This window comes from Phodopus roborovskii, unplaced genomic scaffold (genome assembly GCF_943737965.1).
Source record: "Phodopus roborovskii unplaced genomic scaffold, PHOROB, whole genome shotgun sequence".
Lineage (NCBI taxonomy): Eukaryota > Metazoa > Chordata > Mammalia > Rodentia > Cricetidae > Phodopus > Phodopus roborovskii.
Window position 1 is genome coordinate 40,838,325 of NW_026126480.1, and position 22,318 is coordinate 40,860,642.

The 22,318-nt window shown below is 51.8% G+C and overlaps 1 protein-coding gene across 2 annotated transcripts in view; it reads left to right on the forward strand.

Moving 5' to 3' along the window:
* Lhpp (phospholysine phosphohistidine inorganic pyrophosphate phosphatase) overlaps positions 1-18,059 on the forward strand; it is an 87,872-nt gene extending 69,813 nt beyond the window's left edge. For both annotated transcript variants that reach the window (XM_051193188.1, XM_051193189.1), the window contains one exon: positions 17,576-18,059. In XM_051193188.1, coding sequence (XP_051049145.1) covers positions 17,576-17,672 — 97 coding nt within the window. In that variant the 3' untranslated portion in view covers positions 17,673-18,059. The remainder of the gene's footprint in view (positions 1-17,575) is intronic.
* The last annotated feature ends 4,259 nt before the right edge of the window (positions 18,060-22,318 follow it).

The following is a 22,318-nucleotide window of genomic DNA, read 5'->3' on the forward strand; positions in this document are numbered from 1 at the left end:
GTTTGATGTGCTTCTGTTTAAAAGAGACTGAATAATTTTAGAGTTTATTTATTGGTTTGGAAGGGGTACATGTGTGCCACAGTGTACACATGGAGGTTGGAGGACAACTGGCAGGGCTGGGCTCTCTTCTTTTGTCACGTGAGTCCTGAGGATCAAACTCTGATTGTCTTTATTTACCCTCTGAGCCATCCTATTCATGGCTAAGGTGCTGGTAGTGTAGCAAACTATTCACACAGGACCCTGCCCCTCCTACACTTGGGGCTGCTTCCTTTCTATGTACATGACATGCCGGGAAGGTGGCCACATCTGTGAGACAAGCCAATCCTCCCGGTGTAGTAGTAGATGAGATCGGAAGTGAACCTAGGATTCTCCTTCCTGGCATAGGAACAGAATTAAGGGAAATAAATGGACCTTGTCTCAAGGCTTCATCAGACCGAGTCGTGCTCAGTTACAAATAAGAAGTGAGCCCACCCTCAAGGGTCTCCTACATTCCCAGGGAGAGAACATAGAATGGCCCTACTTGACCTGGAGACAGAGTGCTGTCCCCAGGACAGAGTTTGCCTGGTGACATGGGATCCAGCAGCATCACTATAATGTGTGTCTGTGGAGAGGGTGAGATTGTAGTCTTGGGGGAAGGGCAGGCAGAGGGAAGGTCTGCAGAAGCCTACAGGCAGGGTGGGCACAGTGTGGCTGCAGACCTCTGGCTGCCTTGCTGTTATAGATTTCAATGGCTCGAAATTTTTTCATAAATTAAAAGTTTGCAGTCCTGGGCGTAGTGGTAGCCAGCCTGTGCTACCAAATGAGAAATTAATTAATCAATCAAAAAAGCTTTGCTCACGTGAAGAGGCCTTCCTTTCCTGGATTAAGTTATTCTATTTTATTCTCATTGTTTTGGGTGTTGGCTTGCTTTGCATCTGTGGGCACAGGCACATTTACATATGAGCACATATAAGTTGCCATCATGTGGAGTCTTTTTAACCACTAAGAGGAAGTTGGGGGCTCTCAGATTATAAAGTGTTTCCATGCCTGGAGTGTATCAGTCAGTCCTGGGGTGGGGGAGGGGAGCTGACCTGGCACCCTGCTGCTTCCCGAGGTGTGGGTGACTCTGCCCTGCTTTCCAGCTGCGGCATCGGGTCACTCTGTCACCAACTGTGGAACTGGGGAGGGACACACAGAGTTGGCCCTTGCTAACTGGTTCTACTGTGTGTGTGACCCACTTGGTGTGTGTTCTAAGGAGGAACATGTGGTCTCATGATTTTCTGGGGTGAAACTGGCTTCAAGAATGGAGACAGGAGATTAGGTGTGACAGTACACACCTTTAACGTCAGCAGTCAAGGGGCAGAGGGGGCAATAGCTTGGAGTAATGATCCCTGTCTGAAATCCAGAAGTTAGGAGGCTGAAACAGGAGGTCAGGAGTTCCAGGCCAGCCTGTCTCAAAAACAAAAACCAAAGTAACAACAACAACAACAGAAATCTCCAGGCGAGTGGTCCTAGTTGTGTTGCTGCTGAGGCCCTGGGGTTAGAAGCACAGGTGCCACTCAGAGAGAGATTGTTGCATCCAGTCTCTGCAAATCACAGAGTAAGCATGAGTGAAAAGGGGGCGGGGCATGGGCTGCAGAGAGAGTGGAGAAGGAAGAGCAGGTGCTCACACCCGCAGTCTCCGGAGGCCGAGACAGAGGGATAGCCACACATTCAAATAAATAAATCAATAAGGAGCAGAAACGCCCCAGTTTCACAGGAAATACCGCCACAGGACACGCTTGGGGACTCCACTGCTTTTGGGAAGGCTCTGGGGCAGCCTCCACCTCAAAGGGAAGCCAGACCAACGGGGAGGGGGGGGGAAGGTTACATGGAGGTGGGAGCTTTATCCCAAACTGGACATGTGTTCCTGACCTCTGGCTCCTGGGCTCTCTCAGTACTCAGTATCCTGAGTACTGGGTGTCTGCAAAGTACCAGTAGCCCAGCTCTAGCCACAGCCCATTACAGTTGGCACTCAGAGAGCACTTGTACCAAGTGCCACTCCTCCAGCCTGAACTTAGAGTAGTGGGGGGAGGGGCTGTCAGCACCTGGCAGTGTCTGTGAAGGCCAGAAGACAACAAGCCTTCCTCTTTGGAAAAGCTTCCCGTGCTTAAACAGATCTATGTACAACTGTTCACACAAACAGGCCCGCATTTGAGGACCTAGCTCAGTAGGGGCAGCAGTGGCTGTAGCTTAGGGGGACACAGCTCCCTAAGGCTGCCTTCTGAGAGATAAGCCCTGCCTCGAGGTTATCTTGTCTGTTTCCTCAGTGTTCCTGAGAGGAGTAAGAGGATCAGGGCAGGGCTGGCCACCCTCTGCTGGGGCTGCGGTGTTCACGCCGCTCCGTGTCCTAGGCTGAGGAAGAGCAGTGGTTAGGAAACTAGATGTCCTTTTCATGACCAGCTGCGTCGGTTATTTATAAGCATGGGCTGGACATAAGTTGTGCTTTTCCCCAGGAGAAGAATTGATACGGGCTCTGTAGTGATCTCACGGTGCCTTCCTTAAGGACCGTTGTGCTAAACAACTCTGGCAGGCCTGGACACTCGCAAAACCTTGTTCCTGCCATCATGAGGCAGTCTTGAGGCAGATACTCCATGCAGAACCACAAAGCCTTCTGCATCCTCATTTACCACAAAACTGGGACTCTTGTCCCTCTTCCCGCATGCCTGCTTCTGGTCTGTTCTATGCAAGAAGCAGTGGCTGTGGGCTGGAGTTGAAGCCACTCCTCAGCATAAATGCAAACTCGACTGTGACCAGAGAGCCTGTGGCAGGTCTGCAGGGGAAGGTAGAGCCATGTTCACGAGGGAGAGCAGAGAGGAGCCCTGCAGGCCTAGGGAGCTCATGGCACCGGTGCCCCATCCCAGCTCGGCTGCCATGATTGATGGCCTCAGGTGTCTCCTTGGTGTGTTTGTTAGTGGCTCAGAGGGAGACTTTGTCCTGACTGCCTCAGACTGACACATTGGCCTCCTTGCCTTTGTGGGGATACCCACAGCCACGGGGCTACAGTTGGGTCTGGGTCAGACCTCTGGGGTCCCTGGTGCCATGCATGGCCTCTCACACTTGAAGGCCCCTGCCCAGCTAAGCTATGAATAGCTACATTGTGCCTCAGCCTGACCTGCCACTGGGCCAGTTCTTCAGGCTGGTGGAATCCAGAGCTGTCTGCCTGCCAATTCCAGTTGTTTGACTTCATACTTCAAGGCCAAGTCCTTTCAGGAAAGTTTTCTACGCTCCTTCCCACCTCCCCTGCTTAGAAAAACAGATGTGCAATTGACTGGCATTGCAGGTTTTGAATCTGTCATTCTTTCCAAAGAGTAATAGTAACAACACTCATTCATTTACACTCTGCCTCCTACTGTCTCCCTCCCCCTCCTTCTGTCTCCTACAGCCCCTCCCATCCCATCCCATCCCATCCCTCCCTCCCTCCCTCCCTCCCTCCCTCCCTCTCTCTCTCTCTCTGTCTCTCTCTCTCTCTCTCTCTGTTTTTCCCCATCCACCAGCAGCAGGAAGATGTGGTGCATTTTGGGGCTGGGGTGCACAACAAACCCTTGGCCTTGCCCTGGGCCTGTGGAGGAAGACATCCTCCCCACACAACCATGGGAAGGCACCGGACCTTGTGGGCTGTGCTGCAGCTGGATGTCTTTATTGCCTGTGATGTTGTGGAAGCCTCTAGCTCTGTTATTAACACTTCCATGCGTGTATATGCCCACTCCACCCAGTGGTTATGAGATAGTGCCATGCTGCCTTCTGGGTGCGGCCATATGTCTTTTGGAGATGGGTATAGGAAGGGCATGGTCGGGGAGGCTTTCTCCCAACCCAGACACAAGAACTCTGCCACCCCACAATTTCCACTCAAGGTCTAATTTTGGTGTTGGTAATGGTGAGTGACACCAGTCGGCCCAGAGGTGACTATTGTGAAGCCCCGTTAGAGGACTTGGTCTCCTTGCACGAAACATCCATAGCCCCCACCCCACACACATACTTGCCTCTGTGTGGGAACTAAACTCCGTCCCCAAGGCAGTAGCTTCAGGAGGACAGACATTCGTCTGTCCCCCCCAGCCCTAGAGAGGGCTGGACAAGATGTGAAGAGACATTAGGAGGTCCCAGGCTCAGCACTGTCACATCAGGCTGTGTCTGGGAGAAGGTATGGCCCTTCCAGAACATGCATCTTTTTTGGTAAGGCAAAGAACAGGTCACACAGCCAGCTAACAGCGGGCTCAGCAAGGCAAGGGGCTGCCTTTAGGTAGACAATCTCTGGCCTCCTTGCAGGAAGTAGGCTCCTTGCCCTAGATAGAAAAGGCTTGAGGTCATCTTTCTTTTTCTGAGATTTTTTCCATCAACCCCAACCCCAGGAAATCCTTATTTTCAATCTCTATGTGGGGAGCACAGACAGAGACAGAGCAGTCCTTCCAAGTGATAGGGGAGGAGTTTGCAGAATAAAAGGTACCTAAGTGCTGCTTGGGGGTTCAAATGTGTCAATATGGGCAGCTGGGGTACAAGAGAGAGTTGAAATGTTGGCGTGCATGACACTTATGGGGGGGACCCATAAATACATCTTAAGCATTTCATGGGAATAGTTGAAAAGTTAAGGCCCAGCCCAGTGCATGGTGAGCTATCTCTGTAGGTGCTGCAAATCCAGATTTGCAGGGCTCATTTGACTGTATAAACTGGGGACACATGCACTAGTACCCTCCCCTCAGGGGGAGAGACCCAGAGGCACGGTTCCTCCTCCAGCTGTTCTCCTACCTGTACTGCCCAGGGGCTCTTCTGGAAGCTCACACTCTAAACAGCACAGGAGGACATCTGCTCTGTGGACTGTGGGATACAGAGAGACTTGCTCAAGGACACACAGGAGCAGCTGACGCTGTGCGTGCACCTTCCTGGTTGCGTGAACCTTCCTGGTTCCTGCCTCTGCCTGCTCTGGGTTTATCTTGTTCTTAGTCCCCCCCCCCTTTCTGTCTGTCTCTCTTTCTCTCTCTCCCTCTTTCCTTCCTCTCCCTTCCTCCTTCCTTCCCCCTCCCTCCCTCCCTTTCTGGCATACATAGGCCAGAGGATGCTGAGTGTCTTCCTCCATCACTTTCCACCATATTCCTTTGAGGTGGGGGTCTCTCACTGAACCTGAAACATGCTGTTTCAGCTGATCTGGCTAGGATCTGCCTGTCTCTACCCTCCAACAATGGAGTGCAGCCATGCCAGGCTAAGCTTGCACTTTTACTGTTGATCCATCTCTAAGATCTTCTTCTTGCTTTTCTTTAAGTTTGGGAATGGAAAGATTTTATACATGAGTACTATATTTACTTTCCCTCTTCCAATTTCTCCCATGTTCTCCCTTTCCTTTTCAAACTCGTGACCTCTTTTTTCTATAATTATTGTTACGTACGCCCCCACACACAGAGAGAGCCTACTTAGTGTTGCTCTTCTGTATGTGTTTAGGGCTGACCACTTAGGATTGAATACATCGGGGGCTAATCCCTGGGGGAGGGGGAGACCTGATCCTCCCTCTCTCAATCATTGATTGCCTATAGCTCTTCATCTGGAGTTGGGGCCTTGTGAAACTCCCCTCACCCATGTTGGCGTGTCAACTGGTGCTGGCATTGTGCAGGTCCTGTATTGAGATTTCATGAGTGCAGCATCACTGTCATCTCTAGAAGACACTACCTAGCAGTAGATGTTCTTTCTGGTCCTCAGGCTCTTCCATGATGTTCCCCTTGGGTATAGGGCTTGCATTGAGATGGGATCAGTTGAGTTCGGGCAGCCAGTGGTCGCCTGCTCTCTGACTTTGGCCAGTTGTGGCTGCAGAGAAAGCTTCTTTGTCAAGGGTGAGGTCTACACTGACCTGTGGGCAGAAGGATAAACTCTTAGAATAAAGTTGGAAGGCATAGACGTTTAAGAAAATGGCAGGCTCAGGCTCTCTTCTGGGTCTATGACCTCTCCAGCAACAGGTAGTTGCATAGGTCTACAGCCCTGGTTTCTTCAGCTGCTGTGTCCATAACTGACTTGAGACTCCCCTCTAAGGGGCCACTCAGTGCTATATAAAGCTTCCCTCTTCACCCTGCATCACCTGCTTCCCACTTTGATACTGGCATGAATTTTGGTCTGTGTCCATGGGGGTTCCGCCGAACACCTAAACCAGCTTCTCCTCTCACCTCTGATCTTGGGCTAATAGCCCTTCCCAAGAGTTCCTGGAGGCAATTAGACTCTAAAGTTTTGTCTCCAAGGAACTTTGTTTAAGGACAATTTAAGATAACCACAGGTGTGTGCTTCCGTTTCCCCTCTCTACTACCAGTGAATACACCGGAGACAAATGCATTTATATGGGAGAATAAGCAAATTAAATGAGTCAGGAAGTCAAGTAGGCAGGGAGCAGAAACAAACCCTGTGGGATGTTGACCCACAGCAGAAAGCACTGGAGGCTACTGTGCTCAGGACCTGACTGTCTCAGAGCAGGCCCAGAGTGGACGAGAGATGGTGTGCCCATTCCTCACCCAGGAAGAGCTGGAATGGGAGATGCATCTGGGCCTGCTTGCCAGTGATCACCCGCATAGCATCCTAAAGAAGGTGTCCTATTCCCCTTGTCACCCAGCCCCCAACAAGCCCTGCACATCCTCATGTCTCAGCATAGCTGATCCCTAACTGAAAGTTAATGAGGGCTTTCCTCGTGAGACCCGACCCATGGAGGAGCTGCAGAGATAAGCGGAAGCTAATCACTGGGCCTTCTCCAAACTCAGGAAACACCTCAACCCAGAACCTCAAGCCCCGGTTGCCACCAAACCCCTTTTCTCCAGCATCCACTGTTCTAAGGGTCATTGAGTCCTGCCACTGCCATCCATTTATGACAAGCAGCGGGCAATGACAGGGGGGACCCAGGTGCCTCTGGGCTGCTCTGTGGCTTCCTAGGCACAGTGGGATGGTAGGCAGGACTTGGAGGGTCAAAGCTGCATTGAGTAAATGCTCCCTGGAGCAGTTCAGCCTCCTGGTCAGGGATGAAAACTGGAGAAAACAAGATCCTGTCCAGGAGTGTCCAGGCAGCCGGCCAGGAGCCCAGGCAGCTTGGATAGGGTCCCCCATGGACACAATTGGCCCAGTGTGGGACACACCGCCTCAGGCAGGCTGGCTTCTCAGCCTGAGCCGAATGGCCCCTTACCCTATGCTCAGCTGGTTTACGAGCTAGCCTTTCTGGCCTGTGATTAAGGAGGTGATCTAGTTAGCTTTTGGGGGAGCCTGGGACAGGAGGTGTTAAGTAAATATGGGTAGGATGCTGGCCTCCGACCTGGTCCCTCTGGGGTTGATTCAGTTTTGTCGTCTGTACAGAAGCAAGAAGGTGAACTGCAGTGTAGTGTCTACCCAGCCTCCTGTACATACAGGAGAGTGGTTAGGGAAGGGATAGAGGGATCCTTCCTAATCAGGCGCTCACCTATGCGTGGCGTAGAGGCTCATGTGCCCAATGGCTGGCTCTGACCTCTAGGATACAGTCTTCCACAGTGCCTGCCCTCCTTTGGCCTCAGTTTCTTCACTTGGAACCTAGGGGGCCACACCATAGAGACCCTATCAGGTTTGGGGGCGTGATAGATTTTCCCTCTGGTCATTTCCAGTATCAGAGCTATGTTGGGACCTGTGTCCCCCTATGGTGGCTCTTTGAACGGCTAAAACAGTAGTTTTCAACCTGTGGGTCGTGACCCCTTGGGGTCCCATTTCAAATGTGTATATTATGGTTCATAACAGTAGCAAGATTACGGTTTTGAAGTAGCAATGAAATAATGTCATGTTTGGGTCATGACATGAGGAACCGTATTAAAGTATTAGGGAGGTTGAGAACCACAGCTCTAATCCATTTTTTCCCTGCTTCTCTTTGGTGTGTGACTGGAGGTCTCCTTGAGGTGTTTTGGTGAGCTACCATACTGTTGGGCAGGCTCTCTCCCTGGGACTCTATCTAGAGGGTGGTGGGTTAGAACCCTGTGATACCTGCTACATCCAGCGGCCTGTGTCCAGGTGCCTTATGTGTTTGATAGTATATCCCCACCTCAGGGCTACCTGGCCTGGCCCTGTCTGCAACAATTGGATGTGGTCTGCAGAGCACATGGTGTCTGTGGTGCCCAGGCAAATATTTCCCCTCAGGGCCAGCACTAGCCCATCTTGTTTTTCCCATAGTTGTCAAGCCACAGATTCAGAATGGATGGCCAGCCATGGCCCTGGGTGGGGCTAAAGAATAAACTTGCTAGGTGTGGTAGGTAGCACACACCTTTAAGCCCAGGAGGCAGAGGCAAGCGGATATCTATGAATTTGAGGCTAGCCTGATCTACATAATAAGCTCTAGGCCAAGGCTACATAGTAAGACCCTGTCTCAAATCATCATCATTGTTGTTGTCCATCATCATCATCACTCTTCAACCTGATATCGTTTCTGGGGAGAAGTGGTAACGCAGAATAAAATCACTGTTGTCCTCATCATGTGTTTTCCCAAGCCAACTCCAAGGAGCTTGAGTGTGCCTTTACAGTGGCCTTCCTGGGACAGCTGTTCATTTCCTGATCATTCTAACTGTGGTCCTGTAATATTTAACTCTTGCCTACTTGTCCTGATTCCTTGTCGGAGTTATATAGTATCCTACCAAGCAGATACACCACACCGGATTTCCTCTGATGCAGAGAGTATCCTCTCTGTTGCAGCCTACAAGGCACAGCTGTTCTAAACACCACTGTAATTCCTTAGAGCGTTTGGCTTTTAATTCAGCAAGGATTTACTGAGAACTTTCCACAAACCAAACTCCATGTTGCTTTGGAATTAACTCTTAGCGGGAATATGCAAGGCTGAGGGTAGAAGAACAGTGTTCCTTCCGTGAATCTGAATACTCAAGTCAGTGTCTCTCCATCAGAGATGCTGGTGCATCTGGAGTGACAGCAGGGTGAGCCCTCCTGCCCCTGGATAGGGTGGAGTCACAGGCAGTCTGTCCTGCTGCTCAGTGCTGGCTCAGTCTATCACTCATAGGCATCCTTAGTTATTCCTGTGTTAATGTGCTTCACAGGGGCAGCTTGTTAAGGGTGGACTTTGGCCTAGACTTTTGGAACTGTGCTGTTGCCTGTATTACCTAGTGGCGCCTGTGGCCTGTGGCCCCCTCAGGTAATCTGGCCACCTGGATTCCCTGTAGGAGCAGGTGTGATTGAGGCAGAGGCTATCATCCATCCCTCCCACCCCCCAACCCCAGTCCCTGGCAAACTACAAGGTCAGGAAGCCAGTTTCTAAGATCAGGTTACACTTGCTTGGCATAGGAACTCCCAGGGAGCAGCTGGCTGGGCTCACCGCTTACCAGCCTCACCAGGGCTCACCAGCAGTGAAGGGAGGCAGAGCTCACCAGCGCTCACCAGCAGTGGACGCTGTGAAGGGAGGCAGGCACTCACTGGGAGCAGAGAGATCAGGACAGAGGTTCCTAGTGGAAGCCCCACCCTGCTTCTTGGTACTCTGGGTAAGTTGTTTTCAGGGGCCCTTCCCAGGGTACCAAGCCCCTGATAGCCTCTCTTTTGCCTGCTAACAGGATCCCTGGCTCAGTCACTGAGCTCTGCTCATGGCACTAGTTTCTCAAGAGACAGGATTGAGTAATGCCAGTCAGCTGCAAGACCAACAAGAATAGCCCCTGTCCATGCCTTTGCTCTCCTGGCACCTCATGAAGACTCAGAGCTTAGGGATGCAGCCTCAGGAAGCCAGCTTGAGAGGGCAGAGTGGCTTCCCTGAGAGGCCCTGAGCGGGTTGACCCTGGCCCCATGCCCTGGGTGTGACGGGTACAGATCTCTCAGGGATTCAGCTGTTGCACTTGGGAAGGGGTGAGACCAGCTTGTTTAAATCCAAACACACATACCAGGTGCTTACCATGTTTTCATCAAAACACGAACAGCTGTTAGAGGTTCCTCTATCCCAGGCCAGCTGCCAGCCCCCAATAGACTTGCCTTTGCCGCTTTTTAGGCGACGGTTGTTCATCACCTGACAGTTCAGCCCTGGATCCCCATGGGATCTAGACCAGGCTACATATGCTTCCAAAGTAACCTCTTGACATCAGCTCTGTGACCCCAGGCGGGCCATTTATTCTTCCTGAACTTTGGTTTGTCAGCTGTAAGATGGGGTAATAGCATCCCCTTCCCTCATTGCTGTGAAGACAGGGGAGCTGTGTGGAGCCCTCTTATCAGGTCCCAGGATGCACAGGCATCCATCTAAGGTAGACTCTCCAGAGTAATCACTTTCACAAATGACTTTGTGAACTTCTTGGCTTAGGAACCCAAGAGGTATTAGTTGCTGCCCTTTCTGTCTTAGGGGAAATCCGGAGTCCCTTGTTACCTGTGCCCTGGCACAGCTACACAAGTCTTTGCAGGGCCTGAATATCTGCTGCATGCAGGGGCTTAGCCCCTGATGTGACCAGCATATTGCTTCGTGGTTCTGTTGACAGTCCCTTAAGGAAAATGCCTTCTGCTGAAATATGTGGGCCTTCAGACCCGGCGACAATCTCTTGTGCTGGTTCAGTGTGAGTTCCCAAGTTCCCAAAGGATGTGGAAGCTATCGCTGCCTGCTCTGGTCAGAGCCAGCTGACAACAGGCAACAGAGGCTACCCAGTGTAGCAGCTCCACATCAGGCTCCGACTTTGGGCCCCACCGTCTAGTCTCTCCATCCAGCCTGTCCACCTAGGTCCAGCACTTGCTGCGGACACACCCTGTCCCAGCCACTTCATCGCCTTACTTCCCACTGCAGCCTGGGGAGGGTCTCTTCTCAGCGCACTTTCAAAGATAAAACAGAAGCCTGTGAATGTCCATTTGCCCAGGGAATCATGGATGTCAAAGCCAGCTTTCTAGGAATTCCTGTGTCCCTATGTGAAGGTTGAAGACTGACGGCAGGGTAAGACTATGACTGGTACCTTGCTGTTATAGAAGATTGAAAGGGGCTCAATGTGGGTGCCATGGGCATAGAGTGGGTACCTAAGGAAGGAAGGGACTAGGAATTGGGACTAGGAAGGTTGCAAGGAAACTGCCTGGTGGACATGGCATGTTCCATGGGGATTGAGTCTCAGTGTACAGGGTTCATTGCAAATGCACATGAATGAAGGGTGCCTGGCACAAGAGTGAGCATTAGAGACGGGGGTGAGGACAAACAGGAGCCACTTGCCTTGCTCTCCTATATGACTGCCTACAGCCTCAGCCCAACTGTTGGGTCTACCAAATTGCTCAAGAAGCCAGATTGTAGCTTCTAGTTTTTGTTGGCCTGGAATTCGCTATAGACCAGGCTGGCCTCAAACACAGATCTACCTCCTTCTGCCTCCCAAGTGCTGGGATTAAAGGTGTGTGCCACTATATCTGGCTGGCTTTTTGTTTCGAGGGGCTCTGTAGGTACCAACCAGAAACTCTAAAGATTCTCAGTAGGCATACACACTGAGGATACCTGCCTGCTTCATACTCCAGCCATGGCCAGGGACTGCATGGAGGACTCCTAGGAGAACACCCTCACACCAACAGCTGGGTCCTGGTTGATAAGTGTCACCAGTTGAACTAAGTCATGAATAGGCCAGGCCACAGAGTGATCCTGAGCAGTAGGTAACAGTATGCATTGCAAAATCCCCGCCTGGCTTCTGCTGCCTGCTGCCTGCTGTATCCAGAATGTCTGACATTCCGGTCCTTCCCAGAAGCCTTCAGCCCTCCATCGTGTCACTTTTCATGAGCTCTGGGCTCTTTTCACCTCACAGTCAAAGCTGCAAACAATTTCAGCTGAGATTTGGTCTGGAGGTGGATGGTGGGGAGAGGTGCCCCTACCACAGACATCAGGGTCTGGCCAGAGGTCACCCAGCTCAATAGCAACTCCCAGAGGGGCCATCTAGCCCGGATCGAGACTAGGTTGAAATGTTGCAAACCCACTCTACCATTTCCGCTGGGGCTCTGGGCTGGCCCCACCCCCTGAGCTGTTGTTCTTGTCCCTGGAGACATGGGCCACAGTTGGATGGAGTGCTGGGCAGAGCTCAAGGGAATAATCGGCAAGGTCTTCACCTACACCAGTGAAGGGCCTCAAGACCTAGAGTGCCCCTCACACACTGACTGACAGTCATCTCCCCACAACCCAGGGCTCTGAGTGTCTTGGGGTCATGGGGTCAGAGGTAATGAAGCAAAGGGCACCTCTGCATGTGAGTGAGGGGGAAGCTAAGACACCAGCAGGTTTGACTCCCATAAAAGCCTGAAGAATGGGGAGGCCTGCTTTCTCTGGCTATAAATCCAAACTGCTCTGAAGGCCCTAAGGTAGCCATCCCTCCACTAGATACAACAGGGAGCTTCTTGCTATCTACCTATTGGCTCAGCAATCACTGAGAACTTTCCTAGGACCCAGTGGGGCAGGCTAGAGGCCAGGGTGTCACATACGCAACCCGCAGCCAGCCCCCTGGCCTGAGTCTGTGGCTCTTGAAAATGTGTGAGACCTCTGGTACCTCCTTTCCGTGCCTCAGTTTACCCATCAGGGCTCTTTATCCTTAAAACTGGCCTGACAAGCACCACCTCCTGCTAGGGGAGACCTCCTATCCCTCCCATTTGGAGGACAGATCAGCTTGGGGTGGGCTCTAGGTCCTTGAAGCTGTCTGTCTCAGGTGAGCTCAGTTAGATAGCCCTGCTCCACCATAGGTCTTTAGCTGTCCATGGGACGAGAACAGACAACATGCCCCCTCCCGCCTCTAGGCTGCACGCCCAGCCGCCAACATATGCTGCCCACATGCGGGGAGGGTGTGTCTCAGTTGGGGGCACAGGTCCCCACCCCACCCTTAGCTCTGCTCACACACTGACAGGTTTGGCACTGGTGGAGGCAGAGTGAGAACAGCCAGCTGGAGCCCTGGAGGGGGATGGGAGTGGGGCATGGCAGCATGGAAACTCATCTGGACAGTGTTGGGAGACAGGGCTGGCTGGGAGCCCTGCCCTCTTCCTCAGCCCCATCTCTTCCACGGAGAAGTGCAGGTGTTGGGGGCTGGGCTAGTTGGCCCTCAACGTGTACAGCATTTGCACCACACTTGTGCTGGGCTCTCTGCGGAAGGGATGATCCCACTGCAGAGCCAGAACAGTAGCAGGACACGGGACCAGACCCTGGCCACACTTTTGCTCTGGTAGACTGACAAGAGATGAAATGTTCTGGTCACCTGTGCTGACTGGAACTCTGACTGCAAGGGAGGCACCCATCATAGAAGACGTCTCCACTTCCTTTAGTGTCCAGGAAGCCGCAGCCCTAGTGCAGTGGTTTGAATGAGGAGCGCCCTCAGAGGTTCATATATTTGAATGTCTGGTTCCCAATTGGTGGACTGTTTGGGAAGGATTTGGTGGAGGGGGTGTGTCACTAGGGGTGGGGTTTGAGGTTTGAAAAGCTCACACCAGGCCCAGTCTCTGTTTTTTGCCTCCCCCTTGCTGATAAGATAGAGGTAAGCTTTCAGCCACTACTTCAGCGCCATGCCTGCCTGCCTGATGATCATAGACAAACCTTCTAAAACCAGAAGGAAGCCCCAAATGGAATGCGTTCTTTTGTATGCTGCTTGGTTATGGTGTCTCTCTACAGCAATGGAACAGCAACTAAGACACCTCAGCAGGGGCCTCACAAAGACTGAGGCCTGCCATTGGCCAGCCTCTCTTGTTGGAGCTTGGAGCTGGGTGATGGCCCTGATCCTTGATGTGTAGCCAATAAGGAATCTTTATGAAACTTTGTTCATGGTGGCTTCAGCTAGTATCAGGTGGGGACAGGGCTGGAGATAACAGGCTGAGGGGTACAAGGGTGAGCATTGGTACCTGAGATTGGAGGTACCATGAACTTAACTACCAGGCAGGCCCAGTCTCCAAGGACTGTGATAGGAATAAATCCCTTTGCATGTCTCTCAGCCACCAGGCCTTGAGTGCAGTGGATACCAGAGAAGCCTTGGCTGGATGAGAACATGGCTCGATGGGAAGGACGTTTACCTAAGTATGTTCATAGTCAGCATGACCGAGTGTTTTCCTTAGGCATAGGACATGAACACACAGCTCCAGGCACACTCATTCCCCATCCACCTCCAGAATGTAGGTCTAATGCTATAACAGAAAACAGAGGAAGAGCAGCATTTGTCTGAGTGGATGTCCAATGCCAACCCCCTACTATTCTACCAGGAGATCGCTGACCCTCAGGCACCAGCCAGCAGCCTAGCACAGGCCAGGGGTTGACTACTGGCTGGGTTTAAGATGACCTGGCCTCTTGCCTGATCCTCTGGGACCCAGAGAACTATGTCTTGACTGTGTGTGTTCTGAACCAGCAGGTGGACAGCGGAAACCCTTTGAATACATGCCCAGTGGAGAGGAGTCCCCTATAGGCTTCCAGAACAGCTTGGATTTGTAGATCAGAAGAGGCAGGTCTCCCAGCCCCATCCTCCTGGCTTTTGTAGGAGCCATGCTCTGATGTCCAGGCTCCCAGTAGTTCAGATTCTCACCCACCCACATTCAGATATAAGCATGCCCTTTGTATCTGGCTCCAAGAATGGATACCCTCTGTCCTCCAGCTGCGTCGGTGTGGCCTGAAGTTGGCATCACTACCCCATGCCAGTTCCCAGTTCACTGAATGCTCTGTCCCTGGGCAGCCCCAGGACCTGGCCTCAGCCACCAGGGGCAGCAGCCCAACTGGTACAATGCAGAGGACAAGAATACATGCCTCGCTGTAGTCACAAGAGCCCTGCTATGTGCTAGGAGAGCAGGCAGTGACTGGGAGAAAGCAGCAGCGAGCCCCCATGGCAGTGCTGTCCCTGAGGTGGTCCTTGGTGGGCTCCCACCATCTGTGCTCTGGAGGTGGAGGTAGCGGGAAGCTGTCCTTGCCCGGCTTCTTTGCATGGGTCCCTGTGCCATTTTCCTTCAGTGGTACAAAGCCCATCCCTGTGAAGCTGGCCCGTGGGCTGTGTGCACAGAACCTCCTTGTTTCTCCCTTACTCAGTCGTTCCCTGCACTCGGCTCCTGGGGCATGTGGGGGAGGAATAACTAATGACAGGCAGCACCCTGCCCCCAAGCCCTTTGTTCATTCACTGGGTGATAGATACTTCCTGGGTGCTGTTGAGGGGCCAACCCTGCACTGGGGACAAGAGGGCGAGACACTCAGCCCCTCCCTCCAGGAAGCACACCCAGTATCATCACTGGCAGGTGGAGAAGCAGGGGATTGTCCAATCACAGTGGGTCAGCAGGTGGATCTCCTTTGGAGGTCAGCCTGGTCTACAGAGGTAGTTCCGGGACAGCCAGGACTGCACAGAGAAACCCCGGGGGAAGGGGTAGATGTCAAGAACATTTCTAAAGAAAGGCAGTGGTTAACAGTTGATGCAGGAGGATTGCTTTAAGTTTGAGGGCAGCCTGGGCTACCAAGTGAGACCGCCTTAGGAAGGAAGGGTGGACTGAAGGACTAAAGCTTAGCGCTGACAGTGGCCTCTAAGTGTGGGGAATGCCTGAAGCTGGTGACTGTCATGTGGCAGGGTTGAGGCAGAATAAGAACTGTGCTCTGCTGAGGATCTAGGCTGTGGGCATTTAAGACACTCAGTAGTTTATACAAAGGAGAGGCCGGATCAGGTGAGCATCCGGGAATATCCTTGGCTTTAGGAGAGAGGGAAGGAGACCAGACTGGATCCAGTGCCAAGGGACGGAACCAGTCTGGCCTAGGCAGAAAATACCCCTTTTGCCTTATGAGGAACCCACCAGAGGTCAGAATGGCAGCCATGCCAGTGGAGGCTGTCCTGATCATGCAGCTTCTGTGAAACCCATCCAGTAAAGACCTCTGTAGAGGGAGAGAGGAATGTCTCCCCCAGGCAGGCCCTCAGACCCCAGACTCCAGACAGTGCCCTATGAGCTGGATGCTGGCAAAGCTGCTTCTGTCCCACTGCCCGCCAGCATCCATGGGCCAGAGCCAGGCCGCAATGAACAGCCATCCTGCGTCATCCCCAGAAGAGTGGTGGAAGCTGGACTCAGGCCTTGGACCCTTTCACAAACTCCCTGACCTTCTAGCTACCCATCATACGGTCAGGCCCTGGCTGTTTCTTTCCTTCTCTGCACAGGCCCCAGTCAGTGAATGTGAAGCTAGGCCCTTCCTATCACCATGCCCTGTGGAGAGAGATCCCCTGGTCCCTTCTAGTCCAGGGCCTTGGTAGCTGCAGGGAAGCCCCTTCCCTCCAGGACATGACCTCCAGGTTTTAGCTATTCTCAGGCAACTGAGCCACTTGCTTCAGGCTGGGTGGAGGCTTGAGGGGCAATAATAATCTACAGCAGGTAGACACAGTAGTTCCTGGGAAATGTGAGTCAGGCCCTGGGTAATCCCAGCAGTATGTCCTTTAGAGGTAGGAGGTTTACAGAGGCTGGCCTTCCTCCTGCCACACCCCAGTTGACTACTTAATGTGAAACCATGAAACCTGGGGACAAATGGGAAGGAAGGGGCTTTGTGGTGGCTCTGGCTCGCAGCCCTGGCCAGGCTGCCTGTGGCCACTGGGATGAGGCCCACACATCTTCAGAGGACTGGGAAGATGAGCCCACCCGGGCCCCTCCTGTGCAGAGTTCTCCTCCCCAGTATTATTGTCTACTTAAGAGTCCATTCGGCTTCAGCACCAACTGTTTCCAGCCAGGTGTGGCCAGAGAACAGGTGAAGGCTTAGTCGTGGTCCTCAGCATCCCAGTCCAGGCTTCGCCTGGAGCCCCTGCATCCCTGTTAAGTAACTGGGCATCACATGGCACCCCAGAGCATCAGGGAAGCGTTCTGATTGTCAGTACCCTAAGAATTCCCACAAAGCATGTGTACCAGGCCAGCATCCCAATTGCCAATGGGGTGCTCTCCCTAGGTGACCCTTCTGCTAGATGCAGGTGGGAGCCAGGGCTAGTGGTTGTGTGTGTGTGTGTGTGTGTATGCACGCGCACATGTGCCCTAGGCCTGCAGAGAGGGGCACAGTGGGAGCCACAGCCCTGGCTGCCTCACAGGGCAGAGAGCAGGGAGGTTTCTTCAGGGGTAAGGTATATTTCTTTCACTGGCTGTGGTTCTAGGGCCAAAGTGTGTTTTTTGACTCTTGTTTCAGAATCGGGGTTTGTTTCTTAGTTTCTGGGTTCAGGGCTAAAATGTTTCTTTCACTGGCTTGGGTTTTAGATCCAGGGTGTTTTTTTCACTGGCTTTGGATTCAGGGTCATGGTGCTAGATTTCGTGCTCAGGGATTGGTTGGTTTTTTACCAAGGGCTTGTGTGATGGAGGCTTGACATCCAGTTGTGACCATGTGGGATGTGGCAGGACCTTCAAGAACATCACTGAGTTACTGTTTTCCAAGGGTTGGAGGTGGTTCTTGTGGGTGCTGAGAGGAAGAACCTGCATAGAGTAGTGAGTGTTTAAAGCTTAAGCCTGACCCCCCGAATCACTCTCCTGTACACACTCCTCCCATGATGATGTCCTTATGCTCTCCATGAGGCCTAAGTGAAGGACTAATGTGGAATTTTCAGCCTCTAAAACATTGGAGCTACACAAATGTCTTTTCTTTATATGATGACAAAAAAATGGACAGTATCCTACTAGACAAATAATCTGCAGCTTTGTCCTCCAGGCCTGGTGATGAGCATCATCCGGAAGTGAAGGCTGATGGGTACGTGGACAACCTTGCCGAGGCTGTGGACCTGCTGCTGCAGCACCTGGACAAGTGACAGCCCTCCAGAGACAGTGGACAAGTGTACTACCCTGCGCCCATGCTCCTTTCCACCACAGTGTCCCTCTTCCCATACTTCCAGGCCCCAGACTACCCAGATCTCTGCTAGTCCTGCCCTCTGCCCACTGCTGGTATGGGCAGGTGCAGACAGTTCTGGGATGCTTGTCCCTGGGCCAGAGCCAGCCACACCCTTCCACAACCTCCCTCAACTAGCTCCCTGTCACATCCCTCCCTCCTCAGCCTCTGGACAGAGATTTGTTCCCTACCCACATGACCTTCTCCCTTTCCTGGTCCATGCCATGTTTCCCATAGTGACATCCAGGAAGGTAGAAGAGACCTGTCAGACCTCCATAAAATGGAACCCTCAGACATGGGCTGGAAGGTTCCTCTGAGTCCCTGAATTCCTTATCACGGTTGTCATGTGGTCTTTCATTGGCACCATCCAATTGCATGAGGCCTGTTGACTCTTCTTTGAACTCTCTGATGTGAGCAAGGAGCCTACAGAAACCCAGGGGCCTGCTTCCTGTACAATCCCAGAAGCCCAGAGCTGAGCCAGCCTGCCCACCATTCACAGCCCTGCCTGGCCCCAGTCAGAGTGAGTAATTGGCACTCTGCCTCCTCCCCCCCCCTCGGGAAACAGTGCCAGCCCACTGCTCTTCCCCTATAGTTACCTAGACATGGACTAGGGCAGCTCTCAGGAAACTGAAGACTGCCTTCCCACAGCAGAAATGTCCATCTCCACAGTCAAGGCTGCAGGCACAGAAAGTACCATGATGTTGGGATGGACAGACTTGAGTGTGTTGTGCCAAGTGCACAGAACAAACTAATGGCTCAGTAAGCTCGGTATCAACAGTCTGCCTTTGACTCAGCTTTTGTTGGGAAGGGTCCAAAGTGTGTAGAGAGAATGGAGGCAGGTTCTTAGGTTCCAACCCAGTTCCTGAACAATAGAAGGGCAATGCTATGGAATGTCTTACCAGCTCTGACCTTTTTAAGAAATTAAGATATGGAGACTCATGGTGGTCAAGGAGAGTTTCTTCATCTCCAGTGGAAGAAGACAGACCAGGGCAAACACCAGCCCTACCTCCTATATTCATTCATATTTTTAAAGACTTTATTTTTAATTCTATTTGTGTGTGTGGGGGGGTGTGGACAGGCATAACATAGGTACATAGGAAGTCAGAGGAATAGCTTGTTAGAGTTGGTTCTCTCCTTCCACCTTTACACAAGTTCTGGGGCTCGAACTCAGATCATCAGGCTTGTGTGGCAAGCACCTTTACCAGCTGAGTTCTCATTACTACAACAAAATGCCAGAGGCAGGCTAAGTGTGGTGAGGTTACATTCTTGCAATTAAAGAGGCAGAAGCAGGAGGGTTGTCACAAATTGTAGGTCAGCTTGACCTACCTGGCAAAACTGTCACAAAAAAATGATAACAAACAAATGAAAAAAAAAAAAAAAAAAAAAAAAAAAAAAAGGAAGAAAAGAGTGGATTGTATAGCTCAGTTTGAGAAGCTGGAGGGCACAGCATCAGCCTCAGTTAAAGTCTCATAGAGACTATAAGCATTGCCGTGGCTCAAATGGAAAGGGATTCTGGCACTTGGGAGCCAAAGAATACTGAGTGTTACAGCTCAGATGGAAAAGGATTCTGGCAATGGGGAGCCAAGGAATACCACAGGTCACATTAAGCACAGCAGCTTACAGCCCTGCTCCAGGGAAAGGCTTCCCCAGTGTATATGCTCTGCCCCAGCAGGGGAGGGTTTCCCCAGAGAAGTTGTTACAGTTCTGCTCTGGTCCCCAGAGTGTAGAGTGTAACAACTCCACTTTCGTTAGGGGAAGGTTTCCCTGGCCCGCTCTGTTCCACTCTGGCTCAGGCCAAAAATTGTTACTTCTCTCCTCCACTTCATTCCCGTGAAGGAAGGTTTCACCCAAACCTCATTCAAGAGATTTTTTTGTGAGGGAAGAATCCAGGAGAGTGACTGCTACTGCCAGGGTGGAGGAGGACAGCCAGACAGCCACAAGCTGAACAGGCACAGGGTTTATTTAGGGCTTCTTGGGGGAGATTACCAGGGTGGGGATTGGTCAGGTGTCAGTCTCTGAGCTCAGATTAGCTAGATCAAATGCTCAGGGATTGGTTGGTTTTCTGCTCAGGTTCAGGGTCAGATTTGGCTCTGCTTTCACTGGTCCTTTTTTAGCCTTTTGGCTCTCATTGTAGGACCAGGGTGTATTTCTTTCACTGGCTCTGATTCCAGGGACAAAGTGTGTTTCTTTGGCACTGGTTTCAGGGTCAGGGTGCATTGCTTTGGCTCTGGTTATAGGGCCAAAGTGTGTTTTTTTGGCTTTGCTTAGGGTGTGTTTCTTTGGCTGGCCTTTTCCCCCTACAAAGACCTCTTGGAACCTGCCATGGTGAGATGGGGACGACAGAGGGCTGTCCTTTTGAGGACACACTCCCCATCTGACCTAACTTCCAAGTTTTGTTTGTGTGTTTTGCCCCTTCCCTAGCTGTCCTGGAACTTGAACTATAGACCAGGCTAGCCTCTAAATCAGAGATTTGCCTGCCTCTGCCTTCTGAGTGCTGGGATTAAAGGCACACACTACCAACACCCAGTAGACTTTCTGCACTTTAAAGGGTCCCCCCAGCTCTGGATACCACCACCTCCTAGGGGTTCAAGCCTCCAGCTTTTGACTCTGAGGACAACACAGCTGTCTCCAACCAGTGTCCCACTACACCTGACCTGGCAATAGTGAGCTGTGCTGTCCACAATGGGCAAGATAAAGGGTAGTGGCCTTCTCTGCTGGGCTTCTGGGGCAGTACTCTCTCTACCCCAAGTGTCCGGTTTCAGAGTCCGCTGAATGGATAGTTGATATTGCTGTTTCCATCCCCAATGAACCCAGAAGCCACTGATGAATCTCCAGAGAGGTCTCAGAAAGAGGTCAGCTAAGGAATTGGCTCAGTGTGTAAAACTAGGAAACAGCTCACTGAGAAGAAAGTTAGCTGCAAGAAGCTTCAGTCATTTGCTAGCCATCAAAGCGTGAGGACCTGAGTTGACCTCCTAGAGCTCAGGTTAGAAAAGAGTATACCAGCTGGATGGTGGCGGCACACATTTTTAGTCCCAGCACTCAGGAGGCAGAGGCAGACAGATCTCTGTGAGTTCAAGAGCTAGTTCCAGGACAGCTTCCAAAAACACAGAGAAACCCTGTCTCGAACAACAAACAAACAAAAAGCGTGTATCAGTAAGTACTTGGAGGTCTGGCCACTGTCCAGGCTGGGGCGTTTCTTTTCTTGGCTTTCTTTCTATGCACATTTTGGGAAAGGGCTGCTCTCTAGTGTACAAAGGGCCAGCATTGACCTGCTCACAGAGAGAAGCCCATTGGGTCACCATTCCTGTGATAGACAAGGGGCCTGCTTGATGATTGGGAACATCCCTGGACCCAAAGGGTGACTTGTTTTGTTCTTGTGGCTCTAGGGAATGAACCCAGCACCTGACACATGCTACCAAAGACTAACCTATATTCTATATCCTTAGCCCGTGGTTTTTTTTTTTTTTTTTTTTTTTTTTTGTAGTATCCCAAGCTGGCTTTGAATATGCAATCCTCCTGCTTCAGCCACATGTGTATTGGGGTTACAGGTGTGTGTCATTACTCCAGGACACCTCTTCTTTCTTTTAAAATGTTTAGTTTTTGTTTAAGAATGTCCTGCCTGCATGTGCCTGTGAACCACATGCAGGCAGTAGCCAGGAAGACCAGAAGATGCTACTGGATCCCCTGGAACAAGTTACAGAAGGCTGTTAGCTGCTCTGTGGGTGCTGAAGACTGAATCTGGGGCCTTTGGTTCTTACCACTGAGCCATCTCTCCATCCACCACCTCCCCCCCTTTCTTAAGTCGCATGCTCACATAGCATTTCGTTTGACGTTGGATCCGTTGTCAAAAAAGCAAAGCAGACGAGTATTCCAGGATGTCTCTTCCAGATGAGGACACTGGCCACAGCGGAGCAGAGGGTCTGGGAGAACATTCCAAGGCCAGATGATAGGGACCAACATTGGGTGACAGAAATTAAATGCTCTCCACTTGGGTCCTCAGGATGGCAGACACAGTGCATCTCCTGAGCTTTAGTTACCCAGGTCTCCAGTTTGGAGGGTGAGCATGGGGCTGTGTACATTCTCAGGTGAACTGTGTGCCCTAGTGTCTCCATAGCCCAAGAATCAGAGTTCTGAACTGTGCTGCCCTCTGCGGGGACAGAGGCCCTGAGCTGACAGCCCAGCTATACAGCCTTCAGTGCTGCTCTGTGGAGAAGGAAGTTGGCTGCCCAGGCCCTGCTGGACTCTTCTTGGCAACCTTGTCTCTCAGCCAGGTCAGCTTCTTCTCTTGCTCTCACCTCAGAAATAACCAAGGCAGCATGCCCCACGCCAGTGAGAGTCTCTGGCTCCTCCTCTGAGGCTGTGAAGGTGGCTGTAGCTAGCCCTTTGTAGAAGTTGTTCCCACAGTCACTGTACACTGCATCCTCCCCCCCCCCCCCCAGGGCACAGGGACAGAATGTCCACCCTGTGGTCCTCCCAGTCCAGAGCCAACACTCTCATGGGCAAGGGGGGACAGGAGAAACTGCTGGTTCGCTGCACCCAACAAAAACCACACAGTCATGCCCAGGCAGC